Source organism: Eretmochelys imbricata, chromosome 4, assembly GCF_965152235.1.
Source record: "Eretmochelys imbricata isolate rEreImb1 chromosome 4, rEreImb1.hap1, whole genome shotgun sequence".
Classification (NCBI taxonomy): domain Eukaryota; kingdom Metazoa; phylum Chordata; order Testudines; family Cheloniidae; genus Eretmochelys; species Eretmochelys imbricata.
Window position 1 is genome coordinate 33,790,350 of NC_135575.1, and position 18,801 is coordinate 33,809,150.

The 18,801-nt window shown below is 43.0% G+C and overlaps 1 protein-coding gene across 2 annotated transcripts in view; it reads right to left on the bottom strand.

The window, feature by feature from the left end:
- The window catches only part of INTS12 (integrator complex subunit 12), a 31,610-nt gene extending 13,721 nt beyond the window's left edge, over positions 1-17,889 (bottom strand). Inside the window, exons 1-5 of one of the 2 annotated variants that reach the window (XM_077815104.1) lie at positions 17,762-17,865; positions 15,593-15,680; positions 4,338-4,501; positions 2,598-2,750; positions 1,847-2,034 (exon numbers count right to left, since the gene is read on the bottom strand). In XM_077815104.1, the coding sequence (XP_077671230.1) occupies positions 1,847-2,034; positions 2,598-2,750; positions 4,338-4,493 (497 nt within the window). In that variant the 5' untranslated portion in view covers positions 4,494-4,501; positions 15,593-15,680; positions 17,762-17,865. Of the gene's footprint in view, positions 1-1,846; positions 2,035-2,597; positions 2,751-4,337; positions 4,502-15,592; positions 15,681-17,761 lie in introns of both variants that reach the window. The other variant, XM_077815103.1, reaches the window with a different exon arrangement.
- Between the last annotated feature and the right edge of the window lie 912 nt (positions 17,890-18,801).

Here is an 18,801-nt window from a genome sequence, read left to right on the forward strand (position 1 = left end):
GAATGAGATTGTCATGCCTTTTTGGACAATGTTTATTTGAGGGTCACTTAAAGGGACAGGTGGAGTGGAAGAAAAAAATCTTTACCTTCATGGATACTGCCCTCCCCACTATCTCGTGGGAATCCACCGTAACACTGTTGGACCTTCATCATCCTGATCCTGAAATATGTTCTGATCAGGATGAGCCAGAAAGGGGGAACCAGATGACTTCAACACCTCCAATGGCTACAACTAAATCCTGGATAATCACCTGAACCTTGGGTTTCTGCTTTCACTGCCTCTTTAGTGTGTCATTTCCCCCCCACCATCTCATTTCTCCTCTTCTTTCTCTCTCATCTGTTTAATAAGGATCTGCCTTACATGGCCAAGGGAGTTCCATCTTTTGCAACAGAGCTATAAACCTGTAACAAAAAAGGCTAGCTAAAAGCAATGCCTTAACAAGCCTGACAATGGTAAAAGTTTTCCAAGTCATGGAGTGGCTAAAAAAAACATATGCTGGGCTTGTGCTTCTCCAGCAGCAAGGCTGCAAGCGAAAATCAGATCCACAGACTGTTGGCTGTTCTTTTATCTCTTCTTTTGTGCATGTCTTTTGTCTTAAAAGAAATGGGATCTGACTTCATGGACAACAGCAGCAGCAACAGCTCAAGACCATCTAAACTCATCTTTTCTCTTCAAAATGACAGTTAATACCATCTAAAAAGTCTGTCAAGTTGGGGTAAAAGACTCTATTCAGCTAAAAGGGAATAAGGTAAATTGTTAAAATGAAAGCTTTACTTAATACTTTGCATTTCAAATGCGTTAACGGTTTTTCCTTCTTTTTCTGTGTCTTTAATAAAAGATTAAAAAGACTTTCTCCCATTTATAACAATCATCAGAAAAGTCTGCAATAACTTGACATGAAAATTAAAACCATAATTAACTGTATGAAGTTGTAACTGCAACAACTTATCCATTGTTGGACCCGAGATACTCCTTAATTAACATAGCAAGAGCCTGAAAAGTGACTGAGTAAGTAAGTAAATAAATAAGATAAATTTTCTTATTCAACAACTTTGATTCCTGTGTGAGTGTGTATTCACAAAATACGTGCTTGCTACTTTTCCCATCTACCAGCACTGCAAAGCTTGTACGTCAAAAACAGAACTGTCAATTAAGTTCCAATTTCAAAGTCATTATTAATAGTGAAGATGTATGAGTCAGACAAACCTATCTTGACGCATGCATTCCAAGATAAATTTTCAGGGCTGGCCATTCAAAAAACAGACCAAAAAACAAACCATTTTTACTTGTAAACCAATTGAAAATCATTTGGGAAACATGGAAAAACAAACATAGAATGTTATCAATGTCACTTTTAAAAAACACTTCAGAATAGACCCTAACTTGAAGTGCACTGCTCACAGGTAGTGATTAATTCTGAAGTTTGGCTACCAGTAATTAAAATGAATACTTGTGCTATATTTGTATACTGGCTACTTAAGATGTTCAATGATTCTCCCCCTCCCCGTAAGATGTACAGAAGTCTTATAATTAGCAAAACATTGTTATGGTAAATAATTTCTCCAAAGACTTGATATTTGACTTACTGTGACTTAGATATTTTTCTTCTTAAAGACCTCGCATTTTAGAAAAGCATCTTTATTCAGGAAGCCACTTAAGCATATGATTAATTTGAAGTATGTGCTTAAGTGCTTTCTACAATCAGGTCTAAGATTATTTATAAAATAAAAAACACCCTGGTCTAATTTGATATGGAGACACTGAGGGACGACAAACATAATTTGTCATTTTCACAGAAGAACACATTAGAAGGAGTTGTGTGTCTGACAAAGCATGAGTCACTTACCGACAAACAACGCAAGCTAAGCCCATTTCCATGGCAAAATCATCGGCACTGGTTTCATCAAAACTAGATAGATCAGGCATGGTTAAATCCTTGCTAGTCTGGACTGTGATCGGGGAAGAACGAGCCTCTTGTTTCTCTAGTCTGGGTTTCTTTGGAACATCAACTCCTTCACCAATTTCTACTTTCATCTATTAAACACCACACATGGAGATGGTGAAAATGTGAAAAGTTAGTGGTTAGTTTTTATCTAAGCAACTAACTGGCATAATTAATTACAAATACAAGTAGGTAAATTATGTACTGTGGATCTGCACAATACATCTGGCACTTTTTCCTAGAGATAGAAATACATTCCCACCAAAACATTTGTGAACTAAAAGCGTAGAAAAGTCATCAGTTGTACAACTCACAATGATTTGTAAAAGATTCAGTGGTCTTGAGAGAGAGAGAGAGTGGGGGAGATAACAGTTTAGCATATTTTCATTGATTCTTCTCCTCCCAATAAAAAGTAGTATATAAAGACATTTGGGAAAAGTTATGATAAATCCTCTGTTGTACTGTCTGGCCTGTGCTAACTTATGATCCTATGGAGCGAAAGGTGACATGCTGCAGATGCAACTAAAATGGGTCAGATTAACGAAGTTCTGCATGAACAATTTGGTTTTGGCTGAATAATAATTTTAAATTCAAGCACAAATGGAGCTCTTTTAGTCCATAATTATTTCATGATTAGAACCAAAATTGGCCTTACTTTATCAGCAGTCCTCTTTTCTGTTTCTTTTTTCACCTTTTCTGTTGTGACGGGCTTGCCATTATTGTTGCCTGAAGGCAGACTGGACGAAGCTTTAGGCTCCTGCTTACTGGAAATCGGCTTGGTAATAGACACTTTGGGTTGCTCTACTTCCTAAATAAATGAAAAAAATGCTGATAACAAACATAACACATAAGACACTTGCTACTTTGCAACTGCTTAGGTCACAAATCTAGGTAAACATTACATTTTCTATATACTCATTTAAAAAATGGCACAACATTGCATAACCAGTCGTGTAACAAGTGTTTCAATTTTTTTTTATCTTCACAGAGGTAAATATTACTGGGATCTAGAACAACATTAACAAATCAAATCACATAAGTGTGAACAACATTAATGAATCAAATCACATAAGTGTACCTTGGCCCTCTGCAGTGAATTCTAACCCACCTCCATCTCCTCTGACTAGTCACCTTTTCAGAGAGAGGTTTGTTTATTTTTCTGGATCCCTAAGTGCATCTTCCCTTTGAAACACTAATATCAAAGGTAAAACTTTCATACTTCCAAAATTCACAGCCACAACGAGCAGATATTTTCAGATAGTTCTGATGACAAAATTCAATCTACGTAACCATATATAAATTGACTTCTGGTGTCAGTGAACATCAATATTTCATTCCTTCTGGGAGGAAAATATTGACCTTTGCTTAATCTTGGTCAATATTTACCTCTTGGGTCAATAAATCTTGATATGCATCTCAACACAAGTCAATAGCTGCCTATTTGTGTCAGTGATAGATAATAATCAGGTCAATTTTGAACATAAGTGATTAAATTAGTCCCCAAAGCCATAGCAATATATGTGAAAATCAGAGACTGAGCAAGGTGCCATGACTGAAATCTCAGTTCCTTTGGGAACAAGAAACCACAACTGGGCACTTAACGCAGGTTATCCACTTGGCAGTGGAAAGCAGTATCAGTAGGTTACTGGCGGGGTCCCTTTAATATAATATTCTCCATCTTAAATATTCTAGTTAGTGTGTTTTTAGTGTTTGGTACTTGTTAGCTTAATGTCCTACTGGAAGAAGTTCACATACTGCAATGATGAGCACGATATAAGAACCTATACAGAACAGAACATGACACACAATTTTTTCCATTTGTCACGTGTGCTAGTTGTTTTGGTTCTGCAAATCATTTTGGCTTTAAAACCTGCCCTTCAACTTTTTTTTTCTCTTCTTGCCGCATACAAATTAATCAACAGAATGTTCAGAAAACTGATGTGGTTTTACCATTATCTGGCTACATTGCTTAAGATTTATGCTCAGCAACAATAATTAACCTGCATTTTTATGTGCTTTTAGTTCTAATTTTGATTCAGGATGGATGAGCAACATGATACAGAAGTAACAGACATACCACCACCAAAGCCAGGATAAAAGTATTCAGAAAGCACCAGGTTACAAAGAGCCCCTCCCACCTTAACAAGGAATAGCTCTCTTCCAGGACCAGACACTGTGCCACTGAAGTCAATACGAAGTTTTCCTCTAACTTCAATGGCACCAGGAACAAATGCATAAAGGTCAGTGATCAAGTAATAACATAGCTACTCCGCAAGTCTGTTTTTCCCCCCTTTCTGGCTCTCATAGTTCTTCAGCTATAAAACTTGAAACAGGAATAGCTGGAGCTTTAATACTGCATATAAAAATGACCTACGTGTTCTATTCATGTGAATACCTTTTGTGAAGGACGATAGCTTGAATCAATTCCTCTGGCCAAAGACTCATCAAGCAGAGCTTTTAGCTTTTCAGCAGAATCTTTACTCTTTGAATGCAGGAAGCCCAGGGCTTTCAAAAAGATGGGATCAAGTTCCAGGTTCACCGTAGCAGCCATAGTAGCTTCTTTGAAAGGAAATGAAAAAGAAGACATTGAACTTTATTCATATGGAGTACAACTCAAATAACACAAGAGCTAATAATCTCAAAGAAAACTCTTTTCGGGAGAAGAAATGGGCACATTATTTATCACATGAGTTCTAGGCATAGATATGAATTTAAAAAACAAAACAGATAAACACAGCCACAAAAGCCAACTACCACCTCCATTAGGAGACAATGAATTTGCTGCCTTCTAGAAAGACAGAGTAGCAGCATCTTATCCCACAGCTGAAGTAATGTCAGATTCTGAATTTGGCAAACAAAGTCAGAAAACAAAATGTACTGTATTTATGAGAATGCAACATGTATTTCAGAATATTGTTATTCAGAACATGAGCACAATTCAAGTGTAATAAATTAAAAATGAGTGACAGCTTCAAGAAGGGAAACCAATAGGTTGTAGATTTCCTCCTTATATAATAAAATACTGTACTAAACTTTCATTGCATGCACACTGCCTTTCATCTGGTTGCTCACTAACACCAATGTACATTTGGAAAAACAATTTTCTTTGCAGACACAATTTCACTTTTTGAACTTTTCAGAACAATAGCTTCTCATTATAGTACCTAGAACAGTTACTTCACAATTTTTGGTTTACAAAATGACAAAATCTAGATGTCAATTGCTTAATTTTAACTTACAAAGCAAGGAAATTAAGTATCCACGCAATTATTTGTCCAAGTTCCTTTGTGATTACTGATCGCATTTTATGACAAGTAAAAATTATCTAGGGTTTGAGATGCCACAATATACAATGAGGTGAAATGAGGGAAAGGGACAGAATTCATTTTAAAACATCTTTTCTTGATAGCAGCAATTTTTTTCCACATCTGAGTTTTCTCCACTTAGTTAAGCTACATAACTAATTCTTTCTACCTAGATAAGCAAGGAGCTGTCAGTCTCAGCAACATAAATTCCAGGAAAGGGCAATTACATAAGAGATCCTCCTTACAAAAGAAGAAATTCTCCCAAATCAGCAATATATCTTTATTATTTCAGTTTAAGGAAAGCTACAGCAAATAATGGCTTCTGGTCTTTTCCAAAAAGCATGAGATGTAAGTATTCTTAATCTCTTTTATCATCATGCCACATTTATTGGGATTTCTTATTTCCAATCCTATAATTTAGAAAACTCTTTTAAAGGAGCTTTCATGCCACTCTCCTAAAAAGCACAGCTTGGACATGTACTCTGGTTCCAGCTTGCAGAGTCTTGCCTGACTGAATTTTTTTTTTATGTTAAGCACAGTGAAAATAGTGAACTTTAACCTCTCTGGACAATCCACCAGCAGTGGCAAGCTGCTCCATCATTGCTTGCCTGGAAGTCTCCAGGAGTCTTTATTTCATGCTGGGCTTTCACAAGACACTAGAGAATCACTCTACCAAGATCATCAAGGAGTTCAGCATATAATAGACTTCATAAGGATTTTATCAATGGACCCAGCAGAGAGCTAAGAATTCTATTCAGAACCTTTTCTCTGTTCCTTAATCTTTGCTTCTTGTCAAATCATCTCTCAGTGGCCACAGAACTTCTACTATTATCTCCTAAACACCAGTAACTCTGGTTTTGTACTGATCAAGCAAAGACTACAGTGTAAGCCCATCTCAGGGCAACTCAGTTTCGCTCTGATGTCTATAAAAATGGAATTCAATGCACGTGGAAAGTGGTTATCCTCCTCTCTCATACATCCACCTATGGTTACTGCTCAGGCCACTCTTGTGATCTGTGTGGGCTGTATTACCTGCTCTTTTTCTTTGTTCAGTATTTACAGTCTGTGTTTCAGTAGCATACACTGTATCTCTAGGTCTCTCTTAAATCCATGAAGATATAAAGTATGCGGGATAACAGAACCCTTATCACAGATATTGGAATAATGCACTGCTTGAGGAACTTGAAGTTCCTTTCTTGTGAGTCTTCCTGTTTACAAGTCTCCATATAACATACTGACATAGTCAGAACAGATACTAGAAACCAGCCAAACTCAGGATGCCATCAGGCTAAATGCGATTTCTTGAATTAAAAGAACTCTGAGAAAATGACTATAAGCAATGTTGAGTCCAACAGCACAAGGACAATTTTGTTTTCTAACAGGTAACAGTTTGTAGATCTAATTCTAACTTCAGCTTTTAAGAACTCTACTGTCAAGGAATTGTTAAAAAAAGAGCACTCTTTATATTCAATCCTTTGATCTGCATACCATGGCTTTCTAACTCTCTTCTGATCTCAAGGTTAATATCATCATAATGCTGCATGCTAGTATTGTCACAGTTAAGAATTTGTCTGTCTCTACTATAATCTCCCATTTTCAGGGGTTTTATAAGGCTATTTAAAATGTGCAGCAGGCTGAAACTTGGAAATGAATTTTAAATTTAAAAAGATCTATTTTGTTGCTTTTTAAGATAAAGAAAGTGGGAAAATTTATTTACCAGAGTGAGATGCTCATATGCTAACTTAAAAATGGATGTGATCCGCAAAAATAAGGTTGATGATCTGCTCTCCTTCCATACACAGCTCTCTGATTGGAACTCAATAACATAGGGAGTTTTATACTGGCCAGTTGTCTGTCTGGTCCAGCATCTTGCCATTTACAGTGGCCAATATACAAACATTACAGTAATGAAAGGAAGGATGATCCAGTGGTTAGGTCACTAGACTGGGGCTTGGCAGACTGGGGTTCAATTTCCCGCTCTGTCACAGAGTGCCTTGCGCCAATCACTTAGTCACTCTGTGCCTCAGTTCCCTATCTGTACAATGGGGATAACAATATTTCCATACTGCACAGTTCTGAGGAGAAATAAAGTCCGTGAAGCACTAAAATACTATAGTAATGTGGGTGATATAAGTAGCATCTTAGATAATATGCAAGAAACCAATAATGGACAATTATAAAATAATCTCCCACTATGGGAGGTTTCTTAACTGCTGTCAGTGGTTGGCTGAGTAAGGCCTGAGAGCTTATACAAAAAACCCTCCACTCCATATAGTGAAAACAAGGATATTCTTATTCATATGTATGTCTAATACTCCTCTGAAGCCTATACCTCCTGGCTTCAATGGTATCTTGTGGCAATGAGTTCCACACTAATTATGTACTATATGCAAAAAGTATTTGCTTTTATCATTTTAAATTCATTGTTTTTCAGTTTAAAGGTCCTCTTGTTCTTATATTATTGAAAAGGCTAAACAGAAGCACCAACTTTACTGTTCATATTCTACTCATTATTTGTATATCCCTCTTATGTCTCTTCTTATTCATCTCCTCTCTCATGTCTCTTCACATGGAAGTCTCGCCACTCCTCTAATTATTTGCATCACCTGTTGCTGAACTCCTATTTATGTCGTATCTTTTTTGAGATAGGGTGCCAGACCTGAACACAATATTCTGAGAAATGGCACACCACTGATTTATATGACAGTATTATAACAGTGCAGTATAATCAATCCCATTCTTTATGAAACCTAACACTGCTTACTATTTTGACTACCACTAATTATCAAGAAGCCCTTTTTCATTTACGATAACAACCTAGGTTGTCCTCAGAAATAGCAACTGTGGGTACGTCTACAGTATGAAATTATTTTGAAATTATTCTATTCGGATTTTCGGAAACGATTTTATACATTCGGTCTTGTGCGTCCCCACTCAAATGTGTGAATTCGACAGAGTGCGCCCACAGTACTGAGGCTAGCATTGAATGTCGGAGCGCTGCACTGTGGGTAGCTATCCCACAGTCCTAACCGCCCATTGGCATTCTGGGTTAAGTTCCCAGTGCATGATGGGGGAAAAACATTCTTGCAAGTGTTTCTGGCTGTGTGTCGTCAGTCGCTCCTCCCGCCATGAAAGCTACGGCAGACAATCGTTTCACGCCTTTTTGGCGTGCAGATGCCATGCTGCTTTCAGCAGACAGTGCAGTACGGTGCACCGCTTCTCTCCTGGTACTATGAATCCACCACGCATTTCCTCTCGTCTTTCCACGTAATCTCTATAAGTATCTACTCTTTCTCTGCCTCATCGACCGCTTCCACTGCCAACTCTGCTAGGCCATCGTGAACCGAGCAGCACAGCTTCCGCCGCCAACTCTGCTCTCCTGCCATTGCTGCGCTACCAAGACTCTCCATGTTGTCTGTCCTGGGCTCCCGCCTCCGTGAAAGCTACAGAAGACAACTGTTTCCCGCCTTTTTTTCGGCTATCGTGAACCGAACAGCACCTCTTCCGCTGCCACTCTGCTCTCCTACGTTTTGAGCCCTTTTTCCATGATTACCTATGTAGGCGCCATAGTGTGGCAACCATGGAGCCCGCTCAGATCTCCACTGCAGTTCTGACCATTGTAAATACCTCGCGCATTATCCAGCAGTATGTGCAGTACCTGCAAAACCAGGCGAGGAAGCAACGACAGCGCGATTACAATAGTGATGAGGACATGGACCAGACATTCCTAGAAGCACGGCATGTGGCAATTGGGAGATCATGGTGGCTTTGAGCCAAGTTCATGCCGTGGAGCGCCGATTCTGGGCCCGGGAAACAAGCACAGACTGGTGGGACCGCACAGTGTTGCAGGTACGGGATGATTCCCAGTGGCTGTGAAACTTTCATATGCGTAGGGCCACTTTCATGGAACTTTGTGACTTGCTGTCCCCTGCCCTGAAGTGCAAAGACACCAAAATAAGAGCAGCCCTCACAGTCGAGAAGCGAATGGCCATAGCCCTGTGGAAGCTTACAATGCCTGATAGCTACCAGTCAGTCGGGAATCAGTTTGGAGTGGGCAAATCTACTGTGGGGGCTGCTGTGCTGCAAGTAGCCAACGCAATCATTGACCAGCTGCTATCAAGGGTAGTGACTTTGGGAAATGTGCAGACCATTGTGGATGGCTTTAATGCGCTGGGCTTCCCTAACTGCGGTGGGGTGATAGACGTAACGCATATCCCTATCTTGGCCCCGGAACACTGGGGCGGCCAGTACATAAACCGCAAGGGGTACTTTTCCATGGTGCTGCAAGCACTGGTGGATCACAAGGGACATTTCGCCGACATCAACATGGGATGGTCGGGAAAGGTGCATGACGCAAGTTCAGGAACTCTGGTCTGTTTGAACAACTGCAGGAAAGGACTTACTTCCCAGACCAGAAAATTACTGTTGGGGATGTTGAAATGCCTATAGTTATCCTTGGGGACCCAGCCTACCCCTTAATGCCATGGCTCATGAAGCCATACACAGGCACCCTGGACAGTAGTAAGGAGCAGTTCAACTATAGGCTGAGCAAGTGCAGAATGGTGGTAGAATGTGCTTTTGGACGTTTGAAAGCACGCTGGTGCAGTTTACTGACTCGGTTAGATCTCAGCACAAACCAATATTCCAACTGAAATTGCTGCTTGTTGTGTGCTCCACAATATCTGTGAGAGTAAGGGGGAGATGTTTATGGCGGGGTGGAAGGTTGAGGCAAGTCACCTGGCAGCCAATTTCGCACAGCCAGACAACAGGGCAATTAGAAGAGCACAGCAGGGCGCGCTGCACATCAGAGAGGCTTTGAAAGCCAGTTTCATGACTGGCCAGGATACAGTGTGACAGCTGTGTTTGTTTCTCTTGAAGTTACCCACCCCCTATATATATGAAAGGAAATAAAGTCACAATTGTTTAAAAACTGTTCTTTATTATTAGTTGCACAACACACTGAGAGAAATAAGAAGGTACACCGGAGGGGAAGGGGTAACTGGGGGAGGGGGGTGGAGGAGGAGGGAAGGACAAGTCCAGAAACCAAATCAAAACTTCAGATATGCCAGCTTTCTGCTGCTTGTGCAATCCTCTGGGGTTGAGTGTGTGGGTCCCCGTAGCGTCCCCCCGCCATGTTCTTGGACATCTGGGTGAAGAGGCTATGGAACTTGGGGAGGAGGGAGGACGGTTATACAGGGGCTGCAGCGGCAATTTGTGGTCTTGCTGCCTTTCCTGCATTAGATCCACCATACAGCAGAGCATGTCAGTTTGCTCCCCCATGAGCTTGACCATAGCATCCTGCCTGTTCTCATCGCGCATGTCCCTCCTCTCTTTGTGTTCATGTAATGCTTTACGGGACTTGGCAATTGTTTGCCTCCATGCATTCAGCTGGGCCCTATCAGTGCGGGAGCTCAGCAAACATGTCGTCCTGACTTCGTTTTTTCCACCTTTTAATCTGGACCAGCCTCTGGGATGGAGTAGTTAGGAGCCACGTTGAAATATTTGCACCTGCGGGAGGAGAAAAAGGGAGGGTAGTATTTATAAGATACATTTTAGAGAACAAAGGGGACACTTTCTCAGTGAAACAGGCAATTCATAATACACAGCACATGTTTTTTCTGTACAAGGTTGCATTTTGCCTCTTATACTGAAGTGCCTGCCATTTTGGTGTGACTAAGCCATCACACATGGCCGGCCAACAGAATTCAGCTTGCAGGCAGCCATGGTAAGCCCTAGGGGCATGCGGGGTTCTGCTTCTTCCGCATTCATTTCAATGCTTTCAAACTGCTGGGCCCCCTTTCCCATTGCAAGCAATGCCTGGTGGATTTGCCATATAATAGGAGCGCCTGCGGGCTCTGTGGGATGATCACTTCACACAACACCCACCCACCCACACCCACTGTGTGGCTCCGATGAGGCTCTGAGCAGGAATGAGCCCTTTAAATGCGAACAGCCCAGCGCAGCTGGGTTTCCCCACACCGCGTGGCTCCGATCAGGCTCTCACTCACCAGAAGTGCCTTCTCCAGGGTCATGGTCCAGGAGCCCGCACTGGGAGTGGGGGGAGGCTATTGGGTCCAGCATTAAGAATAGTTCCTGTCTAGGGGGAAAACGGATTCTCCACTTGCCGCCTGTGCACTGTCCTCCTCCTCCTCTTCATCCTCCAATAACTCATCCTCCTCGCTCCGTGCAACTCCCCCCTTGCAGGCGTCCACGGACAGTGGTGGGGTACTGGTGGCGTCACCCCTATAATTGCATGCAGCTCGTGGTAGAAGCGGCATGTATGGGACTGTGACCCAGAGCGCCCGTTCGCCTCCCTGGCTTTTTGGAACATTTGCCTGAGATCCTTGATTTTTGTACGACACTGCTCTGTGTCCCTGGAGTAGCCTCTTTCTGTCATGGCCCTGGAGACTTTAGCATACTTATTTGTGTTTCTTTTTTTGGAACGTACTTCTGCCATAACAGATTTGTCTCCCCAACATGCAGTGACCGTTCGGACCATGCTGGAGCTCGTCTATGAATCTGAGTCTGCGAGGTCTCCTGTGATGGTGGTCTCTGCCCGGTTGCATATGATGGTGGACTGTGCTGATGGTCGCCTGTGCTGATGGTGACCAAAGAGGAAATGAAATTCAAAAGTTCCTGGGGCTTTTACTGCCTACCTGGCTAGTGCATCGGAGTTGAGAGTGTTGTCCAGAGCGGTCACAAGGGAGCATTCTGGGACAGCTCCCGGAGGCCAATAACATTGAATCGCGTCCACATTACCTGTAACCCGGAACTGCGATCTCGATTTTAGCGCTACTCCACTTGCCGAGGTGGAGTACAGAAATTGGATTAAAGAGCAATTTAAATAGAAAAAAACGGTTTGGTCGTGTGGATGGAATCAGTTCTATTTCGAATTAACTCGGCTAATTCCGAAATAAACGCATACTGTAGACCAGGCCTTAGAATCCAGAAATGTCAATTAATAGTTCAAAATTTTCCTTCCAATATGTTTCACGTTGTAGTTGTCAATACTAAATTTCACTTGTCAACATGCTGACAATTCACCTGTGTTTTTTTGGTTCCACTTCATCACAGTCTTCTCTGGTTTTGACTAATTAAATAATTTTATGTCTGCAATTTTTGCTCTCACTGACACCCCACCCTTTTTGCAGATCAGCAATATATTAAATACCTACCCTAGCACACTGCATGCACCCATTGCCCAATATAACATATCGCCTGGCTAAAAATTGACCTTTTATTCTTACTCTTTGTTTACAGTTTTAGCTCTATGACAGAGCACGGCCTTTCACAGAAAGGCTTTTAGCCTCTCATTAGGGACCTTAAAAGCTTTTTGGAAGTTCAAATAAATTATATTAACCAGTTCTCCTTTACCCATTATTTAGTAAATTAGAGCAACATATTTTTTAAGACTGTTGATTAATCGCAGTTAACTCATGCGATTAACTCAAAAAAATTAACTGCAATTAAAAAAATTAATCATGATTAATCACACTGTTAAGCAATAGAATATCAATTGAAATTTATTAAATATTTTTGGATGTTTTTCTACATTTTCAAATATATTGATTTCTATTACAACACAGAATACAAAGGGTACAATGCTCACTTTATATTGTTTTTAATTACAAATGTTTGCACTGTTAAACAAAAGAAATTTGATTCAATTTACCTCATACAAGTATGGTAGTGTAATCTCTTTACCGTGAAACTGTAACTTACAAATGTAGATTTTTTTTGTTTGTTACATAACTGCACTCAAAAACAAAACAATGCAAAACTTTAGATCATACAAGTCCACTCAGTCCTACTTCTTGTTCAGCCAATTGCTAAGACAAACAAGTTTGTTTACATTTATGGGAGATACTGCTGACTGCTTCTTATTTACAGTGTCACCTGAAAGTGAGAACAGGCGTTCTCATGGTACTTTTGTAGCCGGCGTTGCAAGGTATTTACATGTCAGATATTCTAAACATTCATACACCCCTTCATGCTTCGGCCACCATTCCAGAGGACATCCTTCCATGCTGATGGTGCTTGTTAAAAAAATAATGCGTTAATTAAATTTGTGACTGCACTCCTTGGGGAAGAATTGTATGTCTCCTGTTCTGTTTTACCCGCATTCTGCCATATATTTCATGTTATAGCAATCTCGGATGATGACCCAGCACATTTCCATTTTAAGAACACTGTCACAGCAGATTTGACTGAAGTCGGACTGAGTGGACTTGTAGGTTCTTTTACATTGTTTTATTTTTGAATGCAGTTATTTTTTGTACATAATTCTACACTTGTAAGTTCAACTTTCATTATAAAGAAATTGCATTACATTGCTTGTATTAGGTGAATTGAAATATACTATTTCTTTCATTTTTTACAGTAGAAATGTTTGTAATAAAAATAAAGTGAGCCCTGTACGCTTGGTATTCTGCATTGTAATTGAAATCACTATATTGGAAAACATAGAAAACACCCAAAAATAAATGGTATTCTATTATTGTTTAACTGTGCAATTAATTGTGCGATTAATTTTTTTAATCATGCGATTAATCATGATTCAATTTTTTAATAGCTTGACAGCCCTAATAATTTTCCACTGAAGAATAAGTGCTAGTTTGTTTGTGTTTTATATTCAAGTTTCATAGAATCATAGAATATCAGGGTTGGAAGGGACCTCAGGAGGTCATCTAGTCTAACCCCCTGCTCAAAGCAGGACCGATCCCCAATTAAATCATCCCAGCCAGGGCTTTGTCAAGCCTGACCTTAAAAACTTCTAAGGAAGGAGATTCCACCACCTCCCTAGGTAACGCATTCCAGTGTTTCACCACCCTTCTAGTGAAAAAGTTTTTCCTAATATCCAACCTAAATCTCCCCCACTGCAACTTGAGACCATTACTCCTTGTTCTGTCATCTGCTACCATCTGCTACTACTGAGAACAGTCTAGATCCATCCTCTTTGGAACCCCTTTTCAGGTAGTTGAAAGCAGCTATCAAATCCCCCCTCTTTCTTCTCTTCTCTTCCTTTTATTCTCTTCCGTAGACTAAACATCCCCAGTTCCCTCAGCCTCTCCTCATAACTCATGTTCATTGTACTTCAGTGCAGTTCATTGGTCTGTCATTTCCAGGACCATCCCAATGCCTTTTTATATGAAAGTGAAATTTGCTACTCTCCAGTCCTCCCACAGAGAGAATTATGTTCATGAGACTGAATTTTTTGTTAGCAGCTCAGCCACATAAGTTCCTTCAGAACTCTGATTTTCACTATTTGATCCACTGACTTCTTGTTCTTTATCAGTTTATTCCAGGACCTCCTCTTCTGAAACCTCAGTCCCAAAGAATATCTCAAGCTTTATTATATGAAAACTATGGTCTTTGTGATTAACAAAGATGCAAAGAATCAGTTGAGCTTTTCCATAATTGCTCCCTTCTCCCCCTGCTAGCCCAGGAAACCCACCAATTCTCTTGGAGGCTACCTGCTTCTAACAATTATATATTTTCATCTTTGTACTAGCTAATTGCTGTTCAGATTCAGTTTTAGCTCCTATTCTCTAATTTTCTTGCCCCTAGTTCACATGCCATTGTATTGGTCCATCTCTTTCACCAGTGGGCACCGGGGAAGGTGCATGGTTAAGGGGTTGAGGTGATCCCGCGGTGTCTATCTTGAGGAGATTTTTCTGGAAAGGAGGGTATGGAGACAGACATGCTGACAGGGAACCTGGATTGAGGACAGACTTTGTTTCTGCATTCATATAACCATGATTTACTGATTGCTGCCTAAAAGCTGCCTCACTTTGGGGAAGTGGACATAAAGATACTGGACACTGCCTAAGTGCGCGTTATGGTTTGTTGATTTAGGTCACTGGTTAATTGTTTCATGGTTTATACTCAATTGTTTATCCTCTCCAACCATTTCTAATTAATGCATCACCTTGTTTAATAAACTGAAGTTCACCAGGTTCTGGAAAGCCCTTAGATATTGTCTTCATGGAGATTTTCAGGTGGAGGATCAAAACTGAACTCTGGGACCAATCACAAAGCCACAATTTTAACCTCTGTAATATACCCACTTTGGACGTAAGGATTATTTACATTCATAGATTCCAAGGCCAGAAGGGACTGTTGTGATTATCTAGTCTGACTTCCCTTATAGCACAGGCCATAGAACTTCCCCATAATTTCTAGAGCATCTCTCTTAGAAAAACATCCAATCTTGATTTAAAAATTTCTAGTGATGAAGACTCCACCATGACCCCATGGTAAATTGTTCCAACTGCTAAAAAATTATACCTTATTTCCAATTTGAATTTGTCTAGCTTTAATTTCCAGCCATTGGATCGTGTCATACCTTTCTCTGCTACATTGAAGAGCCCATTATTAAGTATTTGTTCACCAAGTAGTCATAGACTGCTGCAGTCAAATCACCCCTTAAATCTCTGTTAAGATAAACAGATTAAGAGTCCTTGAGTCTCTCATTATATGGCATGTTTTCTAATTCGTTATTCATTCCTGTGGTTCTTCTCTGAACCCTTTCCAATGTACCAATATCATTCTTGAACTCTGGATACCAGAACTGGACAGAGTATACCAACAGAAGTCATGCCAGTGCCAAGTACAGCTTTATATTAGATTCCCTTTAAGAAGAGAGCAGTGATCTCAAATCTACTAATTCCTTATCTTGAGAATTATTTAAATATACAAAATCAAAATATAAAGGTCAAAAAGTGACTATAGTCTTTCACCACTGCAAATTTTAAACCATAGGCTGACTATACTACACATGAAGATAAATTATGCCAAAATTATATGCATTCATTTCTTAACTGAATATTTGTCGATCTAATCCCTCAACCCGCTCTCTGTCTGGTTTTAGATTGTGAGTGCCTGGGGGCCTTCTTCTCTATATGGAAAGCACGTATCACATGATGGGGTGCTACCACAAATAAAGAATAACTGTCCACAGCCAAATCTTTCAGTTTTATTCCAATGTTAACCATTTAACTAGTTTACATTTAACTCAGGTGTGACTATACAGGCTGCGTCTTCAAAGGAAAACGTGTTTTAATCTGGAAAGAGATTTAGTATTCAAGTGAAGTTCAAAAATCATACTATCAGAGTTGGAAAAGACCTACTAGGACCAGTTCCCTGACAGAAACAATTTCCTGCTAGCGTTTACTGGCCGCGGGAGTGTCCTGCCTGGCTCTTGAGCTCCCGGGGAGGCTAGTCTCTGGCCCCTCCCCTGCTGTCCCCTCTTCCGTGCAGCCTCAGCTTGCCGTGCCACCAGCACTCTGGGCAGCGGGCTGCGAGCTCCTGCAGGGCAGTGCCACGGCGTGGCTGGCTCAGGCCGGGCCGCATGGCTGCCAGTCCTGCTGCTCTGAGCGGCATGATAAGGGGACAGGGAGCAGGGGCATTGGATAAGGGGTAGGAGGTCCCAGGGGGAAGTCAAGGGACAGGGAGCAGGGGTGGTTGGATGGGGCGGAGATTCTGGGGTGGGGGGCGGTCAGGGGATGGGAAATGGGGGGTTAGATAGGTGTGGGAGTCCCAGGGGGCCTGTCAGGGCACAGGGGTGTGGATAGGGGTGGGGCAGTTGGGGGAGTTGGATAGGGCGTGGGACTCCGGGGGGGTGGGGACAGTTAGGGGCGGCAGGTCCCAGGAGTGGGGGTTGGATGGGTCAGTGGTTCTGAGGGGGGCAGTTGGGGGCAGGAAGTGGGAGGGGGCAGATAAAGACGGGGGCCAGGCTGTTTGGGGAGGCACAGAATTCCCTACCCCTCCCTCTGTACAGCTTTGGAGCCCCGACATGGCCCTCAGGCCAAAAAGTTTGCCCACCAACAGCGCCCAGAAGCACAGCTAATGAGAACCTTCCATTACCAGTCACTATAATGACCTAAACTCAGCACTGTCTACAAAAATCAAGTGCTCGCATCTGTGTGGCAGGATAGGGGAATTACTCATTGTGTACAGCAAAAAACCAGAACGGCACTGATGATTAAAGCAAAATAAAGTGGCCATTTATTCTCCTACAGGGAAACTTCAGCACTGCCAGGGGGCAGGGAAAGGGTCTCATCGCTAGGTGGAGAATAAACCGTTGGTTTGTACAGTGGTAAGTTTCCTAAAAGCCTGAAAGCATAATCGCATCGTCAGGAAACCAGCCAGTCAAAGAGAGGGAGCGGCTCGGCCCAGTGATCAGCCCCCCGGCACTGCAATAACACCACCCTCCCCCCCGGTCCGACAGCCTGAGCGGGCCCGGAGGGAAGCCTCGGCTTTGGGTCGGGGCAGCTCGCCCAGCCCCCCGCACCGGAGGGGTTTCTCGGCATGTCTGCAGTGAACCCGCGGGCTCCGTCCCTTCCCGGGCTGTGCAGCGCCGAGCTCGGCCCGGCCGCTCGCGGGTTAGGCCCAGCGCTACTGCCGGGCAGGCTGGGGAGCCCGCAGGACTCAGGGACGGCATTGGGGGGTGCGGGGCGCAGCCTGTGCCCCGGCTCCTGTCCCTGCCCTGGGCCCGCCTCCGCCCGCTCCTTACCCCTCGCCGCTGGCCCGGCTCCGTCCCGTTTACCGCTCCCCGGCGCGCGCCTCGTGACGCAGAGCGGAGCCCGGGCGCCGGCCGCGCTCGCAAGCCCGCGGAGCGGCAGGAAGGACCGGCGGCGGGAGGCAGCGTGCGGAGGAAGAGGCGGAGCCGGGGAGGAGGTGGCTGAGCGGACTGAGGCGGGGGAGCGGGGCATCTGCCGCGTGGGGCCGGGGTAAGCGGGGTTGGGAGCGTGTGGGGCCGCGGAGCCGGGCCCAGGGCACTGACGGGCTGAGGATGTGGGATGAAGCCTCCCCGGGACACAGGGGGCAGGTGCTGAGGGTGTGGGGTGCACCCCCAGGGCACAGGGACTGCGGTTTGGGGCAGGTGCTGAGGGTGGGGCGGTGAAGCCTCCCCGGGACACAGGGAGGGGCAGGTGCTGAGGGTGGGGGGGGTGAAGCCTCCCCGGGACACAGGGATCGCAGTGTGGGGCAGATGCTGAGTATGTGGGGTGAACCCCTGAGGCACAGGGATCTTTGTGAGGGACAGGTATTGAGGACATAGGGTGAGTCCTCTGTTACCTGGGGTCACCGTGGTCACTCATCCCAAGGCTCTGGGGCATTCACCCTCAATTTCTCATTTACTTTCCCATGGGTTTTGCTGGTGTGGGCTTGGGGAACTGTCCCCCACTCTCTGGGAGAATGACCTGCACCCTCTATATTTGGTAACTAATTCCACAGCCCCCACTGCCATGGATGCATGGCAGAGACCATAGTCCAGGCTATGAATGTGGCAGCCCTCAGGAAGGTCTGTCAACAGGGTTTGAATCCTGGATGTTAAGCCCTGCAGCACAGATTTCTACTATATGAGCTAATGGAGACTCTCCACTACTAGGTAACAGTAGTCAGTTGTTATCTTCTGTTAAAGGGGACAAGGCAGAAGGCAGCAACACAGTCCTTGCCAGTACGATACATGAATAGCTAAAAGATCCAGATATGGTTATAACTGGCATTCACTGCAGAGCTATTAGCAATGAATACATAGGGAAATCACCAAAT